Source organism: Rhinolophus hipposideros, assembly GCF_964194185.1.
Source record: "Rhinolophus hipposideros genome assembly, chromosome: 1".
In the NCBI taxonomy this organism is placed as follows: domain Eukaryota; kingdom Metazoa; phylum Chordata; class Mammalia; order Chiroptera; family Rhinolophidae; genus Rhinolophus; species Rhinolophus hipposideros.
The window spans coordinates 75,212,848-75,228,735 of record NC_138047.1 but is presented as its reverse complement, the minus strand read 5'-3'; the positions used below and the strand labels follow the sequence as shown (position 1 = coordinate 75,228,735).

Sequence of the window (15,888 nt, the reverse complement as noted above, 5' to 3'; positions counted from 1 at the left end):
TTCCTTGTAATAAATCCATATATTCTTGAAAGTCTGCAGTTTTTCTTTACTTTGTATTTGTTTTGTGTTTTCTTTTATTAACCATATTTTTAAATACTTCTTTCTTTAGATGCCTGTCCTTTGATTACTAACTTTTACAAAATATGATTTTAACGAGCTCTTGATGACTTGATCAACTTCTTATCTCGAGTGTATGAATGCATATGAACAAATGATTGCTGTGAAATTTCCTGTAATTTTCTTCGTTTGTTGCTTGAGTGTAATGGTGGTGATAGTATACCTTGCAGGCAGTAGATAGTCTGTACAGTGATCCACATTGTTCTGTGTTTAGTCACAAAAAATTTGTTATTTGAATAGCTGTACCTGGGGTGGGAAAATGATTTGCATTAAAAAAAAAAAAAGAGCAAAATCAGTCCTATTTCCAAAATGCAACTGAAATGGCCTCTTGGGGAGAATCATATTCAAAATTCTGTCTTTGCTTCTAGGACAGACATTTTTCTCTCTTGGGTACTGAAACCCTTAGAGTAATTAGAGTCTAGAGTTTAGGGAGTTTAAAAGAGGTTGCTTGACTGATTATCATTTGTTTTGTTTATCATTTGGTGTGAGTAATAATTGGGTCCCCCCAGGCTGTGTGAAGAGTAAGCATGGCCAGTACCTGTGGGAAATTGCTCTAGTAAAGTTACATGCTATTTAGGATTTTGCTTTTTTTAAAAAAAATACAATCTAACTTGGTCAGCTGAATTCAAATTTGACTTCCTCAAGTGATGAAAACCAATAGTTTTTGGTTCTTTTTTCCTTTAAATTTTCCTGAACTTTAGTTGCACTTTGCCCTGTTGAAGTGCAGTCTCCATTGCAAAAGTATAAATTATTTTTCTGTACAAATGTAAACATTCTCAAAAATCATGATGTTATTGACCCAGTTAGTTTTGAAGAACAATATTATCAGAAAAACAAAGGTTTCTTGTTTTCTCAGGCTTATAAAGGAAAGTTGTTTTTAGTTAGTTTGTATGTATGTAATGAATAGAATTTTTATGACATTTTTCTGTCTCCAATCCTTAATGTATATACTTTATATATCATTTCAAAAAATTTACCTGATACATAAAGTATTAGCAAATCAAAGACTATGTTGGGTTTCATTATGAATAACTGAATGCACTTTTTGTGAATGAGGACTTTTCATGATTTGAACTTTATTCCAAAAGGAATTGACAATATATATAAACATTTATTTATGTGCTGTGATCAGGGAAGGAGATATTTCATTGAGAAATTATCATATAAGTAGACATATCTTTTTAAACATTAAATCATTTAAAATTCTATTTAATGAAAGTGTATCCAAATTATATTGCACCTTTTCCTCTTTGTAACAGAATGTATTATTTGATAATCTGGATTGAGAGATACTTATGAAATGTAGAATGTATACTGTCGTAAACACCATGGACATACTCTGTTACCCCTGGGGCTGTTGTGAAATATGGAGCTATATAAACATATGTTCATTTATGTCAGACTACCATCCTTTTCTCAAGTTTATTGAGAATGGTTCCATTTCTTTCCTGTGGAGTAAGGGGCATAGATTTCGTGGAGAGTGTTCTCACCCCTGTTCAACTTTTTTATTATTTCTGGATGAGTGATTGCACTATGGTTGGTGAGGATGGTGGGTACCAGAACTCTGAATAAGTGGGACATGATCATGCATCGAAGGGCTTCAAGTCCATTGTTAGAGTAATAGACACAATTTGATGTGTGTGTGTGTGTGTGTGTGTGTGTGTGTGTGTGTGTGTGTGAGAGAGAGAAAGAGAGAGAGAAAGAGAGAGAGAGAGAGAGAGAGAGAGAGAGAGAGAGAGAGAGAGAGAGAGAGAGAAACAGAGATATTACTTTTCACTGGACATAGCCTATATCTTACATTTGTATTAACCTGGTGGTAGTTCTACATCTAATCATGATTATTTCTTGAGTGGGAATTTAAGACAAAGAATGATTTTAAATGTTATGGTAATAAAATATGCTGTATGTCTAGTGTGCCAGTTATGAACTCTGCAAGTGTAACTTTAAGAAAAACACAGTGCTGCTGAAATGACTCACCATCATGCCTAAATGAATGTCTTTAATTTGGACAGTGACAAATTTATGGAACTGAAGTTTTTTTTAATATTCTGGGGAAATAACCCAAAGTCATATACCATGGGATTATGTTGCTCTCTCTGCTATTCTATATGTGCTTAGCATGAGTTAGATAACCTAGTTTTTAGCTCTTCTTGGCAGATGCATTTCACAATATATTTTTCATTTTGTGTTTCTTGGTAAGATTTGGATTTGCTCTGACTGGTAGTGATAATTCCTTAAACAGGTACTAAAAAGAAGGGAAAAGAGGTCTTTCTCCTCCTGAACTGTTTCTGACACTTAGTGATGTTGAGAAAGTGTTAGTCTAATAAATCTCAGATATCTTAAGTTTAGCAATTAAAAAAAATGTGTTTTTTACTGAAGCATACTTCAATAAATATATGTTAATAGCATTCTTTTTTTAAGAGATTTTTGTGATTTTTATTCAATTTGGTATCCGATAGCATTCTTATAACCTTTCTAAAGGTAGTATTTGAACTGCTTTCTGAAATTCTATGCAATATCACTTCATGAGCTTAAAAACACGAAGCACTGTTGTCCCGATACAATATGATTTTTATTTTTATTGTGTCAATTTTACATCACAAATAATACATTTTATTGATGTTCCTGTATTCACATAGGGGATTAAAGACATTTAGTACTTCAAACTTTTTGTAGTGATTTTTTCCCCCCTTCTCTTTTCAGTTTTCTATCTGTTGCTTACTTTTAGACCACGTCTATCTGTTTCATCTTGGGGATGGGCCACTAGCTCCCACCCCACTGTCTGACATCCATGGACTCTTTCCTGTAATGAATACGTTAAAGAGATATCTGTTAAATGAAGGTCTCAGTTTCTGAGTTATTTTGGGTGTTGACTATCGTTTTTATAATTACATGCTTTGAGATCTGAACAAGGCCATTTTTCTTTTCTGTTCTCTCTTTTAAAACTACTTCTAGAACCACAAAAATTTTACTCAAATTCTGAGTGAACAAGGAAAAAAAAGTTGATTAATTTTTTTTAACTCATTCAAAAACGCATTGATTGAATTCTGTCAAATGCCAGGGAATTGGACTAGTTGCTCAGTGGAACGTGATTGTCGATCACTCTACTACATATGTAATAATTCTGATGAGTTTTGAGTAGTGATTGATTGGTTCATTTAAAGAACGAGGTTTGGTATTCTCTGTAAATTTGCAGTTGGCTTTATTATCCCAGCAATCTGTTTCCCTAGTTATTTGAGAATATTTTTCTTTATGCACAAAATATGCTTTATGTAAGAGCGGAAAATCTCTTTTAACGGTGGCTCTTTATTGAAGAAGGGCATGCAGTCTGTTGCAGCTTTACTATGAAATTAGCCATTTTCCATTTGACAGATTAAGAAATTTATGTTTGTTTTGAAATCAAAATTGATTTACAGTTTAAAGATAAATGAAAATGAAGTTTGAGAGGATACAATTGTAGGTGGTATTTCTTAAAGCATTCCAATTTTTAAATAGATGTGTGATTATGATTTGGGAAGTACACATTTGAGGTCCTGATGCTGAGCACATATTTGAGGGATGTAGTATGTTTTGCAAGTTTGCTATTTTTAATAGAGATTTCTAAATTTATATTTATTAAAGAATCTCTAATCAAATAGTTCAATTCCAATATAGGTTAAGTCTTTGCGTATATTTCATGTCTTAGGCCTTTGAGGTGAGGATTTCAGAATAGTAAAGTGTGTCTTGAGTTAACTAAGGTTTTACAATCCCTGGATAGTCTTCATTTGTAAAGGATAATTATTATGTTCAAAGGGACCTATTCACTTGGGAATTAAATTCAAATTGTCTTAAAGTATCTTGTTTGTTTCTTGATTTTAATCTGCTTCTGTGACATTTCTCCAGAGAAAAAGAAAATATTCAAGGCAATGAATAGATAAATAGATAGATAAACGAAGGTTTAAGTTTATCCCAGTGAGTAGTATTTTATGCATTATTATAAGTTTGCTATTCTAGAGATTACTGTAAATTTTCATTGGCTGAAAATATTGCTGTAATCACTTCATCCAATACTGAGATCAAATGTAGTTAGGGTACCTATTGGTATAACAATATAGCTGACTATATTTTTTTAATTAAAAAAACACTGTAGAATAGACCCTTATAAAACAACGCATTTTCAGTTATATTTTTAAAATATTTAATTTAAATATTTAAATTAAGCACTTAATATTAAAATTTTTAGTTTAATCTAAACCCTCAATGTCATATTTCAAATGCAGTAAATATAATTTTGCTTCTATCACATACATGTATAAAAAAATTTGACTGGCATTGCCCCCATGTTAATTGCTGGGCTTGTGTATGTAACTTTTTTATTTTAACAACAAAAAATTAGATTTTATTTAAGCTTTTTAATAATACTGAAATATCCTGACAATCTTACAACTTTTATCAAATAGTCTTTCATGTTGAATCATTATTACAAAATTTGTTATGTAAGCCACTTGCAATTTTTCTAGTGATCAAATGAACTAACCAGAATATCAAAACTTCAAAGGAGTATTGTGATAGAACTACCCGAGACTACATGTGGAAGCAGCTGTGGCCTGTGTACCCATTCTTGTGTTCTGAGTCCTTAGACTGCAAAATGTATAGTGACTAGAGAATAAGAAAAGCTGTGCAAAAGATAAGGAGTAGCTATATATCAATAAGCATGTTTAAATGCAAATTATATTGAAATTAGATGATAAAAGAACCTCTGACTATACTGTTAAGTACTCATTTTCACTAATTATTAATCCATTGTAGTTGTAACAATAATTCTTTCAATTGGTATCTGAGCTTTGTTAAAGAATTGCTCGTAACACATTTCAGATTTCGGTTAAAAAGCTACTGTGTATAACATACATTCTGTAAGTCAGAGGAAAAAAGATCTCTTATTTGAACAAATGCTTTGAGTACGAGAGTGCCCTTTTATTAACAGTTTTGGGATGTCACATAAAATACCATTGTGCTATATTTGCCTGTAAACATTCAGGCCAACCAAATGAGGTGTTCAGTTTGCTAGTGAAATGATCAGTACACATACTGTGTTTAATAATTTAATACAGTTTAAGGCTCAGGATTTATGTGGTAGTATTCAGAGGGGGTGGGTAAAGAGGACTCTGCTAAGTATGGACGAGGTCACCATAGCAGTGGGAAAAAAACACACCAGTAAGTTAATAAATTGGGGTTTTATTTATAGACCTACTGTGAAGAATTCTTATAGCTTAAGTGGGACTGGATATTTCTGTTTGTAAAATTAATATTCACTTGAGATGGGCAAGCATATTTTAATTTGACAGGCATTAATATCTGTAATGAAAGCCAGAGCCTTTCAAACAAACATGTGACAAGTATCTACAGAAGAAGCATAAATAGGACCCTAACAAATAAGTTCCTACCTTGTTTTTCTTGAAGACTAGCTGTGGTTTCATTTTTAAGCCACCTCTCCCACACAATATGGTTTGCATATCTTTACATATAGATATTATGTGCATGGATAAACATGTATCCCCATACTGATAGAATTTTTTTTAAAACCAGAAGAATATGAGTCAATCCTAATTGCTCAATATTGGAACCCAAATAAAATTTAGTGAAAAGTCACTAGTACTTCCTTTTCTAGATCTCTTTCACTCTTTATTCAAAAGAGGGATCGGATTTCACATATTTTAGTAACTGATGATGGAGCCACTTTGGTATATTTTAGCTGGAATATTATATCTTATAATTAGCATATTCTATTTTTTATTACTTACCTTCAAAACAGAACCTCATCTTCTGAAGTCATCTGAAAAATTAGATTATTTATTATATACGTTAGACAAAATAATTGTGCAACTGCATCTGAGTTTCTAGGAACCCAGGCATAACCTTAAGGTAGATAAAGACCCTTTTTGTTTTTTTTTAACCTTACTGCTGACAGTCTTTCATTTTCTTTAAATTTTGTTCTTCGGCTTTGCAGTTTAACACTTTCCCAGCTATCTGAAACAAAAAGTAATAATTATACCACATGATAAGCTCTTCAGAGGCTGTTCTGCTTCTGTTTGTTCTCTATGGTTCACTTCTCCCAGACCCTTCACACTGCCTTGCATGACCGTGCGTAGTGGGTGCTTAATAGGTGCTTGACAATTGACTGGTTGATTGATGTGGTTTGATTAGAATAGTAGTTTGTGACATATACAAATGTCCAGAAGGGAGTAGAGGAAGTGCCAATCTATGGACGTCAGGCCAGAATGAGTTTTAAGTTGCGTCTGACATGTGATATCCGTAAGCTGTTCTCCTAACATGTGCTGACATAAGTTACTTCAACAGCCTTTGTGCAGACAGTAGCCACATGAAATATGGGACAAGAACCGTTCCTGTACGTGTTCTGATTACAGAGAGGGATGAAATGAACGTGTCTGGACTTGCAAAGACATTGCATCTGCTGTGGTTGATTGACATAGTGGAGCGTGTTTCGGGGGGGAGATTAAACTGTCTGGCATTTTGTATGCCTTTACTTATAGTATAGTTCAGTGAATACCAGTCTGAACTTCACGTTAGTGTACCCTGGGTTTCTTTAAAAACACACCACCCTAGACAAGTTAGATCAGAATTTTTAGAGACTGGGCCTGGACATCATTTGCTTTTAAAAGCAATTCCAGTGTGCGGCCAGTTTTGAGATAGTTTGAAGTTTTATAGGAACCAAAGTTAGAAGAGAAGAAAGATTAAAGGATATAATTTCCACTCACTCTGTTCTCACTTGTTGAGAAAGATGTACCCCGTCCAACAATAATCTAATACAAGCCATTTATGCACTTTTAAAAGTTCTAGTGGCTCTATTAAAAGTGTAAAAAGGAATAGGTGGAATTAATATCAATAATACATTTGATTTAGCCTAATATATCTCAAATCTTACTATTTTCAACATTAATTAATACAAAAATAATAATGAGACTATTTTACATTCTATTTTCCCCTTGTGTGATATGTTCTAAATCCAGTGCATATTGTAGACTTGCAGCACACCACAGTTTGGAATAGCCACTTTTCAAGTGTTTAAAAACCATACGTGTCTTGTCAGTTCCTTATTGGACAGAGCAAATCTAGAGGGTAAAGTGCTGGAATACAAACCAGGAGACCTAAAGTTTAGTGTTGGTTTTGCCACTGACTAATCCTTTGACCTTGAACAGTTCCCTTATCCTCTCTCTGGGGTTCAATTTCCTCTTTAATCTGAGGGATCAAGAGTCACTCTAAATTGGGAGTTTTTCTAATTTTGCTTCAAGGAGCCCCAAGATTTTGTGAGCCATTTTAGGGGAGAAGAGAGGCAAGCAAGCCTGCTTTAGACTGTTTTTCTTTGGATATACTTGAGTTTCCAGATGTCATTTTATTTGAGGAAAAAATCCAAAAATTTGTTTTAAAGCAAAACAAAGATTTGAAAAAATTACTAGGCTAATTGTTCTCTTAAGTCTGTGATTCTCTGATGTCAGCAGCGTTATGACAGTTACTCTAGGAACAGGTCAGGCAGCAGATTTCCTGCTTTTCCTTCCAGTGAAGGTATCACCATGACAATGATTCTTGGATATTTCCTATCAAATTAGAAATCCCCTCAATAGCGGCTAAAGTGGATTTGAGGAACAGAAATCTTGGCAAGCTAGAGTGATAGCAGATCACGTATGGTTACTGAGGTACACGGTATTTGTTTAAAACTGACCAAACTGCAGGAGGAGACCCCTGACTCTTTGAAGTTTGGTCCCCATAGTCAGCCATAATTGAGGGCTAGGATTACTCTGACTACAAGGCCTTCTGACTTGAAATGTGTTTCTCTGTTGGTGAATGCATAATAGACAACAACTTCAATAATTGTCGTGTAGATGACAATAATGCATACACGTGATTTTGGCCTCAGACTAGTAAGCTTTCTCTATATCAGATAGATGAACTCCCTGTGGCAACAAGAAATAGAAAACAACCATATCCTGTCCATTGGAATTCAGTTTCTGCCACATTTCCACAGTCAGTGACATGGGAACAAGATTCTTTTCCAGTATGTTGTTTGCCTTTTAAAGCCTCCTTTGTTGGTTGGTCAGGAGTCAGTCAAGGACCTACCTGCCCCAAATTTTTGCTCTTTTGCTGTTGTATTTTTTTGGGGGGGTGATATTGAGTAGGAATTGTGAAGTGGAGAAAGCTGAGAGTGTTTCTATTTTTAGAATGCTCCTAAGAAGTGTATTATAACACCACATTCTGTATTTACTAGGTAGTTATCCTGAGATTATCGTGCCAAGTGAAATATCTCAGATAGAAAAGGTGAGAGCCATATGATTTCACTCATATGTGGGATATAAACTGAAAGGAATAAGACAGATAAACAAAAACTCATAGACACAGATAATAGTTTAGTGGTTACCAGAGGGTCAGGTGGCACAGGGATAGATGAGGGAAAAGGCGGTCAAATATGGTGACAGGAGATTTGACTTTGAGTGGTGAACACACGATACAATAGATGGATGATGTATTATAGAATTGTACACTTGAAACCTATGTAGTTTTACTAACCAGTGTCTCCCAATAGATTTAATAGAAAAAAACAAAACACAGAAAATTGTTTTAGCCCAAATATCAGCAGTTATCTCTGAATTTTTATTAGCATGCACAAACTTGATTCTTCCCATTCTGGCCCTCTCATGCCTCAATGAAAGCAGCTGCTAATACTGAAAGCAAAGGAGAGAAACGGAAATCCAGTTTCATTGTGTTGTAGCAAGCATAGCCATTTCTACAACAAGTTAATGAAAGAAATGTTTACTAAGCACATTGGATTCTTTAGTGTAAGTATTTTTGCTCAATATTTGACACAGGTTTGCATGTAGGACTCTGGGTAAACAGGGAAAGCAAATAAATCTGACCTTTGTAAGGCTGTTATTTTTTTATGAAGCCAAAGGGTGCACAAATACACAAATATTAGTCCACTCTTATTTTTGTGCCAGAAATCTTCTCTCTGGCTGATAGCATCTGTGTTCGATCTTTGGCATCACTGCTGCCCATCTTGGTTCCCTGGAAGCCTTACCATCTGTTGAACTGGTAAAGGGTTCCATCTCATCAGTGTCCCTATCATCCAACTGGAAACAGACCGTCTGATTGGCGTGTCACTCTCTTCTCGTTCCTGTTAATTTGGAACCAGCTCGAATATCTCAGAGTAGGTGGCGCTACCTTCGCCAGTCACTTTAGGATTAGCAATTACTAGAAGGTAAGAGATTGGCAGCGAAGGGTGGAACATCTGTTATTGTAGTGATCTTGGCCTTGGAGAGTCTGGGAACTTGGAGAAAGTGTAATTCGTGAACATGGTGCCTCCATCCCTGGGGTGGCTCTCCTTTGGCCTCTCACCTTCTTTATGTAAAAATGTAAGTGCTTGGGCTTTTTCAGGTTTAATCCTTTGGTCTATCTTAGTTTATTTAATAAGACCAGTTAGTGCAGGAGTGGCAGAGTCCCACTGCTTTTATCGGCCTAACTAAATCAGCTTCTTTCCCTTCGATGCTTCTAAAATACTTGCCTGACAGTTCTGCAGTCACTTAAACCATCACAGTTGTCCAATTCGTATTTTGGGAAGTCACTCAGGAAAAAAAAAAAAAATCACCTCTTCATTCCCCATGTGTCCTTTTGAAGTTCTCCCTATCCACCCTCTATCCTGTATCTGGGGAATTTTGAGGAGTCACCAAGTAAGATGTTTCCTATTTCAAAGCATACATGAAGACCTAAGTAAAGAAATGTGGCCATTGAAATGTTTTCATTTTTTCTTAACAAGCATATACCGGGGGTGAAAAAAACATGTATACACATGACTTATATTCATATTTTGTTATCGGTATATATTGAGTATTACAATTTTGTTTTTTATTAAAGTTTATTGGGGTGACAATTGTTAGTAAAGTTACATGGATCTCAGGTGTATAATTCTGTAATACGCCATCTATCTCTATCTATATATATATATATGTATATTACATTGTATTACAATTTTCCTTTCTTAAAATGTGCACACTTTTTTTTTTTTGGCACCCTCTGTATGTTGGGCAAGAAAAAGGGGGAGAAGCAAAGACACAAAATGAACAAAAATCTCCAAATGCCTGTAGTCTAATGACCTTATTTCCTCTTTTTTCTTCTCTTCTTCTAATTCTTAAATTTCCTTTTTCTTGTTTCACACTATTCTTCAGCATTATACATTTTTGTCCTTTGTTTTTCTTCATGCTTTCATCATAATTTTTGAAATTAAAAGCGGTGTTTTAAAGAACACCTCTCAATATTTGTTAGACCTTCAGTTCTCAAATGTGATTTGCTCATCACTTTTTAATTATTAAGCTTTGTCTTAAGTGCTTTCTGGGAAGGAGTGTAGTGCAGTTGTTAACACATAGACTGGCACACACTGCTGGAGGTTACACTTAGTGGGTCTACATATAAATTTCTATGTGATTATCTTGCGCAAGGTGCTTAATATTTGTTGAGTATCAACTTTCTCTCCCACAGTAATGTTATGGGGACAAAATAAGTTTATATATAAACACGTGTACATACGACTTACTCATTTTTCAACTTTACTGTTCTGTCTGACTTTATTACCCAACCATTGCCTGGCATAAAATAAACACTCTTTACATGATAGTTACTACTGTTAGTATTTACTTGAGTTATTACATCAATACTCAGACAGAATTCCCACTTTACAGGTGGGTAACAGAAGCCATAGGGGGTTATTTAACTTGCCCAGGGTCATACAAGTGGTGAGTGAGCAGAGCCAAAGCTCACGCCCAGGTTCGTGTGACCGCAAGAGCCACGTGCTCATTCACTGAGTCTGCCACTGCCACTTCATTTTCGCAGCGTAGTTAAATAGACATGCCTGGATTGTTAGCAAATTATTAGCATCTATTAGAATAGGCTCATTTCCTGATTCTTCTTTTTCTCTTTAAGTAGTTATAATTTCTCTTGGATAACTAACTAATCAGTGCTATGAGATGGCACAAAATATCCTGGCCTAGATCTACCATAAATCTCGCTTCTTTGAGACACTTTTAAGGAAGTAAGAGGGCCAGGTTTATTCCTTAATATCAAGTGTTCTTTTTAAGAGAGGTAGCCTCAGAAGGAGATGTCCGTATGCATCTATTAACAGCATCATGCACATGGCAGATGAAAATTACATGAAGCTGTTTTATGCTCCTTCCAGATATTTCTAACAGATGTGAATTGTCCAGTTGATGAACCCTCATGTGAAATAAAGAAATAGTGAGTTTCCCTCACTGATGGGGCTTACTGGCCATTTATTAGATTTAACTGCCATTATATCATCTCTGCCCAGGGACCTGGGGTTGTCCTAGCACATTGTAGGAATGTCCTGGACAGCCTGCAGCTGAATGTGTGAAGAGGAATGTATTCACAGATGTGAAGAATGGCAGTATCTACAAGAGAGCTTCTTACTGTTACTAAGAAGGCATGGGGGATATGGTGTAGTGAGTGGTTGGTTCTAAATCTGAGCAGTAAGTGGAGTTTGTCATTGTATCACATTCCTAAATACCTGTGTCTCCTCACTGATGTCATACTGTCCCCTCACTCTTCAAGATGTCCCTTCAGTCCATACACACACAAATCCTGATTTCCTGTTCAATATTCTGTGCGATTTTGCCTTTGTTGCTCTCAGATTCCTGCTCTCCCCTTACACAGCAAGTCCTTCCATTTACTCAGAGAAGTGACTCTAGTTGAAGGGGCAGACCTAGTCTCCAGACCTGTTCCCATTCCTCCAATCCCAGTGGAGGAGCCTGCTTTGTAATGGGGAAACATCTTGCACAGGTCAGTTATGGTCGGAAGTATAGGAACTATTTTCTTTTGCTGAATTTATCATTGCCAAACAGAAACGAATCTCTCTCCTTTATTTGTTATTAACTCAACACTTCTAGATGTAAGACATAGGTACTGGACAAATAAGAACTATAAATTTCCTTGCAGCAATCAATTTACATCTGGAATCAAAGGAAGCATTTAATGTTTGATAGCCCTTGATCATTTTAATGTGGGAACTCTTTAAAATACTCTAATAGGTGTTTAGTGATAATAGTAGATATTTGGTGGTTATTTGGTGGAATCGTTTGTTGTTGAGTTTTGGCTCATGTAAGAATTTGACTTTTTCTCTTTCAGCTGTCCCATTTCCTCCGAGTCACCGGCTTACAGCAAAAGAAGTGTTTGATAACGATGGGAAACCTCGTGTGGATATCTTAAAGGCACATCTCATGAAGGAGGGCAGGCTGGAAGAGAGTGTTGCATTGAGAATAATAACAGAGGGGGCTTCAATTCTTCGACAGGAAAAAAATTTGCTGGATATCGACGCACCCGTCACAGGTATGTTCTAAGGATGGAGGCTACCCACTTGTACCCACACTTCGTTGTTTTAACATCAAGTCAACAGCCCAGTTAGTCTTTAAATAGCATATTCATCTTACTCCTTTACTGTCAAATCTGTACATTAAGAACTAAAGATACTATATATAAAAATATTTTTGTTTTCACAAATTAAATATCTGTGCTATTGGGTTGCTCTAAAGAGTGCTGTGCAATGTAGAGATGATGAAGATATTCCAAAGTAATGCTTTAATGAAGAAGTGGCCTTATTTGTCAGTAACACTAACTGGCCCAAACAACATAAGGTAGTCATCTAGAAAGTTTGGGCAAAGTATACTAAGGGTTCCACAGCAGTTGAGTCAAGTAAGTGACTGAGGTAAAACAGTGGTTCTCAAATTGTCCTCCCTGGATTAGGAGAATCATCATCGTCATCACTGGAAACTTGTTAAAATGTAAATTATCAGGCTCCACCCCGGAACTACTGAATCAGGTTCTCTGGGCTGAGGTGCACAGATCAGTTTTATGCACCAGTCTAGGTGGTTCTGACACACATTAGAGAACCACGGAACTTCAGGCGTTTGGTGCCTAGAAAGTGTGTCTCTAAGTTTTTGGTGCTTTTGATGTTCCTTGTGGCCAGATACGTATTTTGCATAAGTTTAACTTCTCTTAGACCACAACAATTAAACCTTGTCAAAAATTTGTCTGGTGTAGGGGATCCAATATTAAACCTACCCTTTGTGGAGTTTGTTAAACTTGCAAGTTTTCATTTTTAGAGAAGCTGAAAACCATTTATTTTCTTCTTAATTATTTTCACTCTTTTCCGCAAAGCAGAAAAATATTAGAAACAGAATATTGTCCTTTTTTAAATAAAAGGGACATTTAAAAATATTTCATATATATTTACTGTTTTTTTTCTCTCAAATCTTCATTACTTATATTATTAACCTTCAAATATGTATTTGAATGTGACTGAGAAGGATAAGCTCTCTTGAATATCAGACTAGACCTTGTCCCTAATGACTCCTATTACAAAGAAATTGACATTATTTACGTTTTATTTTTGGTTGGCAATGCTATTTTTCTTGTTTGCAATTCAGAAAAACAATGAATGTGTTGGGGGCCAGGCAGCAGGAGAAATTAGCGCAAGTTGTGGTCACTCAGTGTTGGACCAGTGTAACGAAATCAAGCAGCACACATACCCCGTGTATAACTACGAACCCCTTTTCCATGTGTTAAAATGGACTCATGCATTATTATCTCCAGCTCACTGACACTGTGAAAATATAAGGGCAAAACAAATGTGAACACGCTTTACTTTTTTAGGTACTAACACACTAATTGTTTTAGTGTGTAAATAGTAGTTTGGAATCTGCCAGCCAAAAAAAGTACTTTAAAATTGACTATAAATTCCAGTTATAAATTAATGGTTAAATATTAGCTTTAAATATTTTTACCATTAAGCTTATTTGTTTTTGGTAAGAATGAATGACATGATGTTTTATTATGAATTTATTTTTTTTCTCCATTTCACATAATAATGTGTCATTTTTAATGAAGAATTCATGTTAAGTTCACAAAAGAGCCCAGTAAGTGTTAATGGAGGTGATAATTATAACTAAAAAGAAACATGCAATGGAGATATTTAGGGCAATGTATTTTCTGGGATGCAGTCAGCTCTTCTGTTTGATTAGGCTCTGCCCTGAAAGGAAACGTAGGGAGGATTCTGAAAGAGTTAGATTTATGTTTTATCCTAGAACCTTTCTGGAATCCATAGACTAATTGCCTTCATATTGAATAGGGATTATACCTGGTTCTTTCTAGTGAGATCCTAATGGGCAATTTGGCAAATTTCAAGATATAAATATGAAGAGTTTTGGTAAATCAGGACACAATTATGTGTAACTTTTCCCTGGGGAAGAAAAAAAAAGCTAAAGTTTTTAAGATCGTGACAGAAGTAGCTATGGAGATATCACAGACAATGTAGCACTAGAAAATATAACCAAAGCAGGAAACACCTTTCTCTGAAGGAGTGTTTATATTTCATAATGAAGGCAGGACTCCAAGGAGCCTCTAGTAAATTCTATTGCAATGATCTCTTTAGCTCTTTTCTGGGAATATAGGGATATGGAATAAAAGCTGAGAGGGTGGGGAAAAAAAATGCATGTTAACATTTTGATAAAAGGAGGGGGGAAAAAACAAACCCTTTGCATGTAATTCACCAGAAATCTGAATTGAACTTCATATTCCCCTCATGAATTTATGAGCAAAAGATGAAACCCGGAGTACTGCACAATAAAAGTAGGAGCATTGGTCAAAAAAAATGTCAATTTCTTTGTAGTTCAAGATACTTCTTATAATTTACTGGTAAAATTTTATGGTATATGATTGTGTTCTAAGATTTTATTTTATCTGGACAGCTGAATCAGCAGTATAATATTTATTTTTAAATTTAGAATATTTGTTGTTTTGGTAACTGAATCAGCAAAGTTATATTTTATGATTGATAAGTAGGCTATGGAATAAAAGGCACAGTTTACATTTAAAAATATTCAGGGTAGAGTATTCTTGATGTAGTTCAGAATTCCAGACTTAGAAAGATGGAGAACTTAAAATTCAGAGGAAGAAGAGGAAGACTAACAAAGTAGATGAGGAACGGGACAAGAAGGAAAATTATGTAAATAAGAACGTATGAAAAAAGATGAGGGACAAGAAGGAAAATTATGTAAATAAGAACGTATGAAAAAAGATGAAGCGAGAACTTTTAATGCAAGAGGGGAAAAGCCTGCAGCTTGACTATATAGTGCTTTTAAAGCGATAATAAAAATTGTCTCTCACCTGCATGCGTCAGAATCGTAAAAATGGCCAGGTAAGTGGGTCTGGGTAGAAACTGGCCAGGAACCTCTTTTGTGGAATTCAACTTAAAGTGTAGTAGATAGGTAAACTTTCAAATGAAACAAATAGCAACACTTTTATAATTTTACACAAAAGTCACTCAGCTTTCTCTCTACTCCTCCCCCTCTTACTTTTTATTAATACAAATAGTTCATTCTCAGACATTTAGTGAGAAGTTAACGTCTGTGTCATGTTTTGCCTCCGTTTTAAGAAAAAAAATTAGAAACGAGTGTTGTAATCACTGGAAATCTGGACATTATTTCATTCCTTTAATATTTCGATGTACAAAGCTAGCCAACTCCTCTTCCCCCGCACCATTCAAGTGTTTATAAATTAGTGAAAGGTTTATGTTCATTTGGGATTTTTTTCCCTACAAATTCAGTATGTTTCATTTTGAGAAGACAGAAGGACCAGGAAGCTGCTTGCAGGTGTCCCTCCGGAGAAGGGGCACAGCTCTGTGCACCTTGCCCTCCAGGAGCGTGGATTTAGATAAACCAC

General features: G+C 35.3%; 1 protein-coding gene across 2 annotated transcripts in view; it reads left to right on the top strand.

Moving 5' to 3' along the window:
- The window catches only part of PPP3CA (protein phosphatase 3 catalytic subunit alpha), a 295,408-nt gene that overhangs the window by 136,362 nt on the left and 143,158 nt on the right, over positions 1-15,888 (top strand). For both annotated transcript variants that reach the window (XM_081046328.1, XM_081046329.1), the window contains exon 2: positions 12,298-12,498. In XM_081046328.1, the coding sequence (XP_080902454.1) occupies positions 12,298-12,498 (201 nt within the window). The remainder of the gene's footprint in view (positions 1-12,297; positions 12,499-15,888) is intronic.